The following is a 13923-nucleotide window of genomic DNA, read 5'->3' as shown; positions in this document are numbered from 1 at the left end:
AGTACGTCTGCGAGTGTCATCAAGTCCAGTGTCTGGAAGCACTGGCACATTCTGGCCAATGACAGAAAGATTGGTAAATCTTTCCTTGAACCACCACTCTTTTGCTATTGGAGGGGCCGCGATCTGGGTGACTCATTGACCCAGTCAGACCCAGTATCCAAGTACAACAGCCCTACAAATTGGCTGAGTAGATCGCCTGGTGTTCACAAATGTCACGGGTGCCTCAATTGCCAGTATCTGTTCTTGGGCAAAACGTTCTCACACCCACAAAGCGGAAAATATATTAAGATACTAGACTTTTTAAACTGCGAGTCACGCATTGTGGTACACATAATACGCTGCCTTTGTGGTCTTTACTATGTTGGTAAGACCACTTGGATGTTTAAGGAACAGATATGCATGCACAGATCCACCATCAGAAAGGCACTAACGGATACTGGCAACTTGGAGGATCTCAAACTACAACCAGTAGCTAGACATTTAAAAAAAACTCAAGCACAGTCTAGCAACGTTGAGATGTATGCATAACGCGCAAGCGCATCTCCCACTGCATGGTGGCGACAGGGGAACACTTTTACTACAACTGGAAGCTAGGAAGATTTTTGAGCTGGACACAATGGCACCTAAAGGACTAAATGAAGATCTAAAATTAGGATGCTTCCTATAAATGCTTGCACAACTCTACACTGGGTGTTAACCAGTTGTGGACCTACAAATTATTCTACCACTGTGGCTGCTCTTTATTGCTGAGAAAGTGTCTATACATTATGGACTGTTGGGTTATCAAGCTACATTTACTAATACTGCATTGCCCTTATAGGCAATCACATATAAAACACGCTGTTGTTTCAGACCAGCTCCGAGGAAGCTCCACGCCAGACCGAAACATCAGCATGTATTATACTGTATGCCATTCAATAACGTTAAATCTTGTGACTAAATATATATATATTAATATCATTGATGAAATAAATATTTTCTGTTAACTTTGATCAACATAAAAAATGACCAACCTTGTGTCATTGCCAACCTGCCAGCTGTTACCAAGACTGGCAGAATCGGGCTCTAATTCTCCATCTGGGTTTAAGAAGTCATCAGCTGCATTTCCATTGAAATTTCCACAGATTCCACACACTTTCCTTGAATAGTTGCCTGGAAGAGTCACTACTACCTTATGATTTCCATCAAATTGTACACTTAGGTCAAAGGCTGTTGTGACCAGGACATTAAGACCACTTAGGAAGATGTTGACACCTGGTGACAGACTAATGGGTAATGTTACTGATTCTCCATCCACCTATAAAAGCAGAAATAGCACATGATTTAATGAGGAGAAATAAAAAGAAATTCCACATTTTTGCAGTTCATCTAATGCTGGGGGAAACATGTTATGAATTGTCTCTTAGTGTTACTATATAAAGATGCACAATTTGGGGAGTGTTGGTAGTACTAATATATACTTCAGTGGAAAGCCTGAGATTGTGCATCTTTTTGCTTCTTTTAATGTCCGTGGTTAGTGTTATTTAATGGCTTAGTGCATAAAACTTCTCCAGCTAATGTTTGTCTCCAAATACTGTGAAACAATGGGATACAGCAGGCATTGCAAAACAAACATACATCAAGTATAAAACGAATGATCCTATAGTTACTAAACCTCCTGGGAGACTTTTCACGTGAAGTAAATCTTCTTATGAATGCCCTGTGTCACTTTTAATTCATTTTGCAGCCACTGGTAATAACTCCATGTTTTCCTCTCAATTCACCAGTGATCTATTTCTGGCGAATCTCTAATATCAGCAAATCCTTTCCCCCATTTTGGATGATAAACTCTTATTGTAATCTCACCTTAACGTGTCTGTTCTTCCCCAGCGTGATCCTGTATCCGTGCACATCCACATTCACATACGTGACGTATGAAACTTTAGTGTTGCCTCCTCTGTGCTCATTGGCTGCTTCCACATTGAAGTCGGTCAGGTGTGCGTCAGTGTCACAGAGTTTAGATAAAGTGTAGGTGCAAGTTCCCATGAAGTGATGGACTTGATGATCAAAGGTGTTATAGTGAGGGTCCCCTTGTACCACACAGGAGCCTGAGCACAGAATGTAGGAGCCAAACACAATACACTTAGTAAAACTTATGTGCATAGTACTCATTACTACTTAACTGTAGTACTTAAAACTATTAATAATTATTAAATCAATTCTAATCTGTATGTTAGCACTCAGTCACTAATTATACTTAGACTTAAAAATCCATTGAGCATCATACTAGAAATTTCAATTTGAAGTTCTAATAGCCAGACACTTGAAGAAGAGACCTGAGAGGTTTCAAAAGAATTCCGTTTACAACATGTAATAAACTCATATAATTGCACATACTGTAAACATCTAAGGAAATCTCTAAACGCAACATAAACACCACACACACACACACACACACACACACACACACACACACACACACACACACACACACACACACACACACACACTATGTATGTGTTTTCCAATGTCACGATAAACATAAACATCTAAGGAAATCACTAAACGCAATATATATATATGTGTTTTCCAATGTCAAGATAGATTATGCATTCTGTTACTTTGTCTGTTTCGTGCTTCTACAGTGAATAAATAAATATATATCCAACAACAGACAATCAATAGAGGGACATTACAAAGAGACGAATGTACCTGCGCTGGGGAGTGTTACAGGTGAAGATGTTGTGGAGCTTTGTATGGTAGGAAACGTTCTAGTGGAATCTAATAAAAGAAACGTTTGATTTACTGGCTGCTATAAAGTCTCTAGAACCTGTGTGCAATAAAAGTTTTGTAACAGTTTATTTTCTCACAATAGCATTAAATGGAAACAAGCAGATACAGAAACCCAACGACTGATCCCAGTGACACAGGACAGGGGTTAATAAGGACACAGCACTGAGGTCTCTCCCCAATAAGTATTTTGGGATCCCAGCGATGAACTTATTTCCCAATACTATTCATGCGAATAAAATGATAAAGAATGATTACCAATAAGGATTGATAAATCCTATAATGCCTGAACATTAAATACTTTGGGGGATCAATGAGAAGGGGGTGAGTGCTACTGTGTCACACAACGGGAGTTTCTAAGGAAAGTTAACCCTTTAATTGATTTGACCATATTTACAAACAATAATTAAATAAAACTGGATTGTTTTGATCCTTGGAAGCAATTTCCCTTTAAATCGGAAATCACTTTTTGTTGAAAATTGGGCAGAAAAAAAGTAAATTAAGTAACTCATTTTAAAAACAAAATGACTAAAAACAATTCCTATTCATATTTCCTTCAAAGACGAGCTAAAAATATAGAAAATAGCAGAAAATAATAAGAATGAGAACATTGAGCCTTTCATGGCTCCTTCAATTAGTATTTCTGCCGTCCAACCTGATAATACTCAGTAATATACTGTATATGAATATACATTTACCTGGAGAAGGCGGATATATAGTTGTTGTTGTTGAAGAGGCTTTTGTGGTTCCCAAGGTATCCGTAGGGTTTGAGATAGTGGAGCCTAATAATAGAACAGTGCACATTAGTAATAGTTCTACAGAAATTATTTACACAACGTCACATTTTTGTCTTAATCTTGTTCCTAATGTTTGTAAAACAGGCATAGACTCATTTACCTAAAATGGGCAGATAGGTCACTGTTGTAAACGCTGCTGTGAGATCTGGGGTGATGGTAGTTGTTAAATTAGTGGAACATATGACATATAAACATAATGAATATTATAGATAAGCATAAAATAGTATAAGCATAAGTATTTACTTCTAGACATTTCAATTATTGTTAAAAGCAATGAAAATATACATGTACAAACACAGAATTAGGCATTTTATCAATTGTTTAATATTACACTTAAATCAGAAAGAAGAATTTCTACATAAATCAATTATAACAATTTTCTCCAGTAATATATCCTACAACTTTCAAGGACAAATAAGTAATAAGTAATTGATCAGTTAATAAAATAATTCAGCAATTTACCATGGCCATTGTTCACTTTGGTGCTATAAGGGTTTGACCTGTTAAATCATTCTTATTTTCCTAACATTTGTATACATTCTCTTGTTATCAAACATTTTCTCTCATATACAGATATACAGGGGAGCATATATATATATATACATACACATATATATATATACAGATATACATACAGATATACAGGGGAGCATATATCTAAATGAGAGAAAAGAAAATGTTTAGTAGTGTAATTAAAATGGTGCGGAATATAATGTATATTAATCAATCTGTTAAGTCAAAACCCTTTTAAAGTTATCTTCAAAGCATTCTCTGGAGGGTTCTGCGGGGTTCAGGGGGCGTGGCTACGAAAGTATTCCACAAAAGAGTTATAATAAATGCGGATATCTGGCTATAACCTCTATCCTAAAGTATAATGGTCACATGTCTGTAATCGGTGCAAGGAGACGCATGCAGTGAGGCCAGGCACGTGTAGCGGTCACATGTCTGTAATCGGTGCAAGGAGACGCATGCAGTGAGGCCAGCCACGTGTAGCGGTCACATGTCTGTAATCGGTGCAAGGAGACGCATGCAGTGAGGCCAGGCACGTGTAGCGGTCACATGTCTGTAATCGGTGCAAGGAGACGCATGCAGTGAGGCCGGGCACGTGTAGCGGTCACATATCTGTAATCGGTGCAAGGAGACGCATGCAGTGAGGCCAGGCACGTGTAGCGGTCACATGTCTGTAATCGGTGCAAGGAGACGCATGCAGTGAGGCCGGGCACGTGTAGCGGTCACATATCTGTAATCGGTGCAAGGAGACGCATGCAGTGAGGCCAGGCACGTGTAGCGGTCACATGTCTGTAATCGGTGCAAGGAGACGCATGCAGTGAGGCCAGTCACGTGTAGCGGTCACATGTCTGTAATCGGTGCAAGGAGACGCATGCAGTGAGGCCAGGCACGTGTAGCGGTCACATGTCTGTAATCGGTGCAAGGAGACGCATGCAGTGAGGCCAGGCACGTGTAGCGGTCACATATCTGTAATCGGTGCAAGGAGACGCATGCAGTGAGGCCAGGCACGTGTAGCGGTCACATGTCTGTAATCGGTGCAAGGAGACGCATGCAGTGAGGCCAGTCACGTGTAGCGGTCACATGTCTGTAATCGGTGCAAGGAGACGCATGCAGTGAGGCCAGGCACGTGTAGCGGTCACATATCTGTAATCGGTGCAAGGAGACGCATGCAGTGAGGCCAGGCACGTGAGGTCTGGAAGGAAGCCAGGGGCATATATCCATTTGTCACTCACATTTAGGAGCAAGTCGTCATAATTAGTCTTTTTACGTCTGTTATAATCGTCTGAATCTATTGATATGACTCACGTGTCTAAGTATTAGAAAGGGGAAGGTATGAGTTTATATATTGAGTCAAGATTTTAATTGTCTTCCCAGATCAGTATTTTTTTAAAGTCATATAAGCGTCACCTATCAGCTGATTTACGACAGGTTTGGGCTTGTGTGATTTTTAATGGAAGAACAATGCTACATAGGTCTTGCCCTGGAGTTCTGAAATCAGATTTCAACAGAGGTGTGTTTGGGATTAATCATGGGAATTATCATCTTTCTACGCCAGTGACCTCTCTGGGGGAAAAACCTATGACATATGGTAACGTACTGTATAAGAATTTCTGTTTTATGTTTTATCCTGTTATTTTAAGAAACTATTCTGCATTTATTCTACCTGAATGTTCTTGTAATCAAAGAACTGTATGTGTATATATATATATATATATATATATATATATAAATTTTTAAACAATTCTTTAATAAGTAATGCTTTGGGCATCTGAATGAACTGTTGCACGCTTTGTAGAGAGTATTTAAAAAAAATTAAATAGATTTTGCTACAACAGATTTTTTGTCTGTTAAGTGCCTAGTTTTTCAATAATAAACAGGGACCTGAGACCCTGGCAGATATTTATTAATTAGAAATTTTGCATACTTCTCTGGTGGTGGAAGCAGATACATATGATTACAATGGAGTAAAGGTTTAATATTACCTCATTGAAAGTACCTTGCGGTGGAGAAAAATGAGTTGGCTAGAGTAGCCGTGTGTATTTAACCTGGTGGCAAATGTGCCCACTTGTGTGCTGTCCGTGACAGGTGGGATATGGGGACAGAATGAGGGAAGATATTGTTCATTGGAGGGTCCTCTGCGAAGGGGAAAAGTGGTCCAGCTTGCGAGCTGTGTATTAACCCTTGTCCCGTATGCAGGTCACGTGCTCACAGGTGTGTCATACATGACAAATACCAATGTTTTTCTGACCCCGTGTCAAGGGACGATAAGTACCTTTTGTTTTTTGCTCTTTTATTTATTCTTACCTGTGCCTCTGTCTGTTACTATCAACATATGTGTAGAAGAGATCACACTATATTGAACACAGGCTGCTGACCACATTTCTGCCACACACAAAGCTGTTTTTCTCTGGTTGAGGATTCTTGTAAGAGAGACAATTGTGTCCTATAGTGCTGTATACTATATTCCAGTGTAGTGCTGTATACTGTACTATATTCCAGTGTAGTTCTGTATACTATATTCCAGCATAGAACTGTATACTATATTCCAGCGAAGTGCTATATACTATAATCCAGTGTAGTTCTGTATACTACATTCCAGCGTAGTGCTATATACTATATTCCAGTGTATTTCTGTATAGTAAATTCCAGTGTAGTTCTGTATATTATATTCCAGTATAGTGCTGTATACTATATTCCAGGGTATTCTGTATACTATATTTCAGTTTGCTCCTCTAATAAATAATCATATATACACCCAATCTTTAAGACCAGTGACCCATGATATATCTGCAGGAAAATGGGCAGTATCGATAACATACCCCGCCGCAGTACCTGTAATGACTGAGCAGTATATAGGTAACATACCACCCCGCAGTACCTGTAATGACTGACGTTGCTGCTGTGAGGGTTGTTGGTGTTCCAGTAGCTGTGCTGGGGCCTGAAGTGCTGTCAGCTGTTGAAGTATCTATGGAAAAAAATGTTAAATGAGTAAAAACCTAAATATATTCTCTATCATAAAGGACAATTCAGCACATGAACATATTGCTAAGCTCAGTTACTTGGAGTGGTTGGGTATTTAGAGGTTGTTGATGGACCTGTCGTGGGCTCTTTGGTGATGATAGATGACAAAGTTGTGGAACCTATTAAAGGAAAGGCTTGGTTGATGATTTTTGTAAGAGAGACGGTTGTGTCCTATAGTGCTGTATACTTTATTCCAGCATAGTGCTGTATACTATATTCCAGTGTAGTTCTGTATATTATATTCCAGCGTAGTGCTGTATACTATATTCCAGTGTAGTTCTGTATATTATATTCCAGCGTAGTGCTGTATACTATATTCCAGTGTAGTTCTGTATATTATATTCCAGTGTAGTGGTATATTATATTCCAGTGTAGTGCTGTATACTATATTCCAGCGTAGTTCTGTATACTATATTCCAGCGTAGTGCTGTATATTATATTCCAGCGTAGTTCTGTATACTATATTCCAGTGTAGTGCTGTATACTATATTCCAGTGTAGTGCTGTATACTATATTCCAGTATAGTGCTGTATACTATATTCCAGTGTAGTGCTGTATACTGTACTATATTCCAGTGTAGTTCTGTATACTATATTCCAGCGTAGTACTGTACAGTATACTATATTCCAGCGTAGTGCTGTATACTGTACTATATTCCAGTGTAGTTCTGTATACTATATTCCAGCGAAGTGCTATATACTATAATCCAGTGTAGTTCTGTATACTACATTCCAGCGTAGTGCTATATACTATATTCCAGCGTAGTGCTATATACTATATTCCAGTGTATGTATATATAGGAAATTCCAGTGTAGTTCTGTATATTATATTCCAGTGTAGTGCTGTATACTATATTCCAGCGTAGTTCTGTATACTATATTCCAGCGTAGTGCTGTATATTATATTCCAGCGTAGTTCTGTATACTATATTCCAGTGTAGTGCTGTATACTATATTCCAGTGTAGTGCTGTATACTATATTCCAGTATAGTGCTGTATACTATATTCCAGTGTAGTGCTGTATACTGTACTATATTCCAGTGTAGTTCTGTATACTATATTCCAGCGTAGTACTGTACAGTATACTATATTCCAGCGTAGTGCTGTATACTGTACTATATTCCAGTGTAGTTCTGTATACTATATTCCAGCGAAGTGCTATATACTATAATCCAGTGTAGTTCTGTATACTACATTCCAGCGTAGTGCTATATACTATATTCCAGTGTATTTCTGTATAGTAAATTCCAGTGTAGTTCTGTATATTATATTCCAGTATAGTGCTGTATACTATATTCCAGGGTATTCTGTATACTATATTTCAGTTTGCTCCTCTAATAAATAATCATATATACACCCAATCTTTAAGACCAGTGACCCATGATATATCTGCAGGAAAATGGGCAGTATCGATAACATACCCCGCCGCAGTACCTGTAATGACTGAGCAGTATATAGGTAACATACCACCCCGCAGTACCTGTAATGACTGACGTTGCTGCTGTGAGGGTTGTTGGTGTTCCAGTAGCTGTGCTGGGGCCTGAAGTGCTGTCAGCTGTTGAAGTATCTATGGAAAAAAATGTTAAATGAGTAAAAACCTAAATATATTCTCTATCATAAAGGACAATTCAGCACATGAACATATTGCTAAGCTCAGTTACTTGGAGTGGTTGGGTATTTAGAGGTTGTTGATGGACCTGTCGTGGGCTCTTTGGTGATGATAGATGACAAAGTTGTGGAACCTATTAAAGGAAAGGCTTGGTTGATGATTTTTGTAAGAGAGACGGTTGTGTCCTATAGTGCTGTATACTTTATTCCAGCATAGTGCTGTATACTATATTCCAGTGTAGTTCTGTATATTATATTCCAGCGTAGTGCTGTATACTATATTCCAGTGTAGTTCTGTATATTATATTCCAGCGTAGTGCTGTATACTATATTCCAGTGTAGTTCTGTATATTATATTCCAGTGTAGTGCTGTATACTATATTCCAGCGTAGTTCTGTATACTATATTCCAGCGTAGTGCTGTATATTATATTCCAGCGTAGTTCTGTATACTATATTCCAGTGTAGTGCTGTATACTATATTCCAGTGTAGTGCTGTATACTATATTCCAGTATAGTGCTGTATACTATATTCCAGTGTAGTGCTGTATACTGTACTATATTCCAGTGTAGTTCTGTATACTATATTCCAGCGTAGTACTGTACAGTATACTATATTCCAGCGTAGTGCTGTATACTGTACTATATTCCAGTGTAGTTCTGTATACTATATTCCAGCGAAGTGCTATATACTATAATCCAGTGTAGTTCTGTATACTACATTCCAGCGTAGTGCTATATACTATATTCCAGCGTAGTGCTATATACTATATTCCAGTGTATGTATATATAGGAAATTCCAGTGTAGTTCTGTATATTATATTCCAGTGTAGTGCTGTATACTATATTCCAGCGTAGTTCTGTATACTATATTCCAGCGTAGTGCTGTATATTATATTCCAGCGTAGTTCTGTATACTATATTCCAGTGTAGTGCTGTATACTATATTCCAGTGTAGTGCTGTATACTATATTCCAGTATAGTGCTGTATACTATATTCCAGTGTAGTGCTGTATACTGTACTATATTCCAGTGTAGTTCTGTATACTATATTCCAGCGTAGTACTGTACAGTATACTATATTCCAGCGTAGTGCTGTATACTGTACTATATTCCAGTGTAGTTCTGTATACTATATTCCAGCGAAGTGCTATATACTATAATCCAGTGTAGTTCTGTATACTACATTCCAGCGTAGTGCTATATACTATATTCCAGCGTAGTGCTATATACTATATTCCAGTGTATGTATATATAGGAAATTCCAGTGTAGTTCTGTATATTATATTCCAGTGTAGTGCTGTATACTATATTCCAGTGTAGGGCTGTATACTATATTCCAGTATAGTGCTGTATACTATATTCCAGTGTAGTGCTGTATACTATATTCCAGTTTGCTCCTCTAAAAAATAATCATATATACACCCAATCTTTAAGACCACTGACCCATGATATATCTGCAGGAAAATGGGCAGTATATAGGTAACATACTCCCCCGCAGTACCTGTAATGAATGACTGAGCAGTATATAGGTAACATACTCCCCTGCAGTACCTGTAATGACTGAGCAGTATATAGGTAACATACTCCCCCGCAGTACCTGTAATGACTGAGCAGTATATAGGTAACATACTCCCCCGCAGTATATAGGTAACATACCCCCCCGCAGTACCTGTAATGACTGACGTTGCTGCTGTGAGGGTTGTTGGTGTTCCAGTAGCTGTGCTGGGGCCTGAAGTGCTGTCAGCTGTTGAAGTATCTATGGAAAAAAATGTTAAATGAGTAAAAACCTAAATATATTCTCTATCATAAAGGACAATTCAGCACATGAACATATTGCTAAGCTCAGTTACTTGGAGTGGTTGGGTATTTAGAGGTTGTTGATGGACCTGTCGTTGGCTCTTTGGTGATGATAGATGACAAAGTTGTGGAACCTATTAAAGGAAAGGCTTGGTTGAGGATTTTTGTAAGAGAGACGGTTGTGTCCTATAGTGCTGTATATTATATTCCAGTGTAGTTCTGTATATTATATTCCAGTGTAGTGCTGTATACTATATTCCAGCGTAGTTCTGTATACTATATTCCAGTGTAGTTCTGTATATTATATTCCAGTGTATTTCTGTACAGTATATTCCAGTGTATTTCTGTATATTATATTCCAGTGTAGTTCTGTATACTATATTCCAGTGTAGTTCTGTATATTATATTCCAGTGTATTTCTGTATACTATATTCCAGCATAGTGCTGTATATTATATTCCAGCGTAGTTCTGTATACTATATTCCAGTGTAGTTCTGTATATTATATTCCAGTGTATTTCTGTATAGTATATTCCAGTGTAGTGCTGTATTTTATAGTCCAGTGTAGTTCTGTATATTATATTCCAGCGTAGTGCTGTATACTATATTCCAGCGTAGTTCTGTATACTATATTCCAGCGTAGTTCTGTATATTATATTCCAGTGTATTTCTGTATAGTATATTACAGTGTAGTGCTGTATACTTTATTCCAGTGTAGTGCTGTATACTATATTCCAGTGTAATTCTGTATGCTATATTCCAGTGTAGGGCTGTATACTATATTCCAGCGTAGTGCTGTATACTATATTCCAGCGTAGTGCTGTATATTATATTCCAGCGTAGTTCTGTATACTATATTCCAGTGTAGTTCTGTATACTATATTCCAGTGTAGTTCTGTATACTATATTCCAGCGTAGTGCTGTATATTATATTCCAGTGTATTTCTGTATAATATATTCCAGTGTAGTTCTGTATACTATATTCCAGTGTAGTGCTGTATACTATATTCCAGTGTATTTCTGTATACTATATTCCAGTATAGTGCTGTATACTATATTCCAGTGCAGTGCTGTATACTATATTCCAGTGTAGTTCTGTATACTATATTCCAGTGTAGGGCTGTGTATTTTATTCCAGTGTATTTCTGTATACTATATTCCAGTGTAGTTCTGTATACTATATTCCAGTGTAGGGCTGTGTATTATATTCCAGTGTATTTCTGTATACTATATTCCAGTGTAGGGCTGTGTATTATATTCCAGCGTAGTGCTGTGTATTATATTCCAGTGTATTTTTGTATACTATATTCCAGTATAGTGCTGTATACTATATTCCAGTGTAGTGCTGTATACTATATTCCAGTGTATTTCTGTATACTATATTCCAGTATAGTGCTGTATACTATATTCCAGTGCAGTGCTGTATACTATATTCCAGTGTAGTTCTGTATACTATATTCCAGTGTAGGGCTGTGTATTTTATTCCAGTGTATTTCTGTATACTATATTCCAGTGTAGTTCTGTATACTATATTCCAGTGTAGGGCTGTGTATTATATTCCAGTGTATTTCTGTATACTATATTCCAGTGTAGGGCTGTGTATTATATTCCAGTGTATTTCTGTATACTATATTACAGTGTAGTTCTGTATACTATATTCCTGTGTAGGGCTGTATACTATATCCCAGCGTAGTGCTGTATACTATATTCCAGCGTAGGGCTGTATACTATATTCCAGTGTAGTTCTGTATACTATATTCCAGCGTAGTGCTGTATATTATATTCCAGCGCAGTGCTGTATACTATATTCCAGTGTAGTTCTGTATACTATATTCCAGCGTAGTGCTGTATATTATATTCCAGCGTAGTGCTGTATATTATATTCCAGTGTAGTGCTGTATACTATATTCCAGCGTAGTGCTGTATATTATATTCCAGCGTAGTGCTGTATATTATACAGTATTCCAGTGTAGTGCTGTATACTATATTCCAGTGTAGTGATGTATACTATATTCCAGTGTAGTGCTATATATTATATTCCAGTGTAGTGCTGTATACTATATTCCAGTGTAGTGATGTATACTATATTCCAGTGTAGTGCGATATATTATATTCCAGTGTAGTGCTGTATACACTGGCGACACACTTTATTCGAGCTCGGCTAGTCCCACGAATTCGGGTATACCCGGGTGTATTGAGGTTTGTGACTGTTTTCTGCCCGAGTGCATTGAGGTATTTTCCAGGCAGGGATTTAAGCATTTTATTCCCGCTGGCTGCAATACTGCACAGTATATATATATATACTGCATTACAATTCATGAATTTATGCCATCTGGTAGACACGCGAAGCATTGCAGCCTATTAAATGCTAATCATTATCATTTAACAGATCAGCCGCCCGTCAGCCAGGCATGAACCCAGGCTGGGAAGGCAAACGCAACGGGGCTTGTCAGAGGTGAGGAGCGGCGCATTCCAGGTATCTGCCAGGTACATACTGGGTATTTGCTCGAATAAAGTGTGTCGGTGCAGTACTATATTCCAGTGTAGTGATGTATACTATATTCCAGTGTAGTGCTATATATTATATTCCAGTGTAGTTCTGTATATTATATTCCAGTATAGTGCTGTATACTATATTCCAGTGTAGTGCTATATATTATATTCCAGTGTAGTGCTGTATATTATATTCCAGCGTAGTGCTGTATACTATATTCCAGCGTAGTGCTGTATACTATATTCCGGTTTGCTCCTCTAATAAATAATCATATATACATCCAATCTTTAAGACCACTGACCCATGATATATCTGCAGGAAAATGAGCAGTATCGGTAACATACTCCCCCGCAGTACCTGTAATGACTGAGCAGTATATAGGTAACATACTCCCCGCAGTACATAGGTAACATACTCCCCCGCAGTACCTGTAATGACTGACGTTGCTGCTGTGAGGGTTGTTGGTGTTCCAGTAGCTGTGCTGGGGCCTGAAGTGCTGTCAGCTATTGAAGTATCTATGGAAAAAAATGTTAAATGAGTAAAAACCTAAATATATTCTCTATGATAAAGGACAATTCAGCACATGAACATATTTCTAAGCTCAGTTACTTGGAGTGGTTGGGTATTTAGAGGTTGTTGATGGACCTGTCGTGGGCTCTTTGGTGATGATAGATGACAAAGTTGTGGAACCTATTAAAGGAAAGGCTTAAATTAGTACAAACCTGACAACTACTTTTTATCACTTCTAATTATTGTAAAACTTATAGCGTTTTCTATTGAGTATGAGAGTAACGAGTATAGTACTTGGAGTGTTGGTTAGTCTAGCCTGATGAATATGAGAATAAGAGATATAGAGAGATATTCAGAGATATAAAGGTATAATGAGATATATAGAGATATAGAGAGAGAGATAAGGAGATATAGAGA

The 13923-nt window shown here is 37.9% G+C and overlaps 1 protein-coding gene across 9 annotated transcripts in view; it reads right to left on the bottom strand.

The window, feature by feature from the left end:
* LOC142466195 (IgGFc-binding protein-like) overlaps positions 1–13923 on the bottom strand; it is a 125437-nt gene that overhangs the window by 28040 nt on the left and 83474 nt on the right. For 3 of the 9 annotated variants that reach the window (XM_075571056.1, XM_075571062.1, XM_075571063.1), the window contains 12 exons: positions 13606–13686; positions 13425–13511; positions 10557–10637; positions 10376–10462; positions 8758–8838; positions 8577–8663; positions 7136–7216; positions 6955–7041; positions 3468–3551; positions 2692–2760; positions 1846–2087; positions 1014–1297 (listed from right to left, as the gene is read on the bottom strand). In XM_075571056.1, coding sequence (XP_075427171.1) covers positions 1014–1297; positions 1846–2087; positions 2692–2760; positions 3468–3551; positions 6955–7041; positions 7136–7216; positions 8577–8663; positions 8758–8838; positions 10376–10462; positions 10557–10637; positions 13425–13511; positions 13606–13686 — 1351 coding nt within the window. The remainder of the gene's footprint in view (positions 1–1013; positions 1298–1845; positions 2088–2691; positions 2761–3467; positions 3552–6954; positions 7042–7135; positions 7217–8576; positions 8664–8757; positions 8839–10375; positions 10463–10556; positions 10638–13424; positions 13512–13605; positions 13687–13923) is intronic. The other 6 variants (XM_075571060.1, XM_075571059.1, XM_075571058.1 and 3 more) reach the window with 6 other exon arrangements.

The sequence above is a fragment of the Ascaphus truei genome, chromosome 14 (genome assembly GCF_040206685.1).
Source record: "Ascaphus truei isolate aAscTru1 chromosome 14, aAscTru1.hap1, whole genome shotgun sequence".
NCBI classification, from domain to species: domain Eukaryota; kingdom Metazoa; phylum Chordata; class Amphibia; order Anura; family Ascaphidae; genus Ascaphus; species Ascaphus truei.
This window is presented reverse-complemented; position numbering and strand designations above follow the sequence as displayed.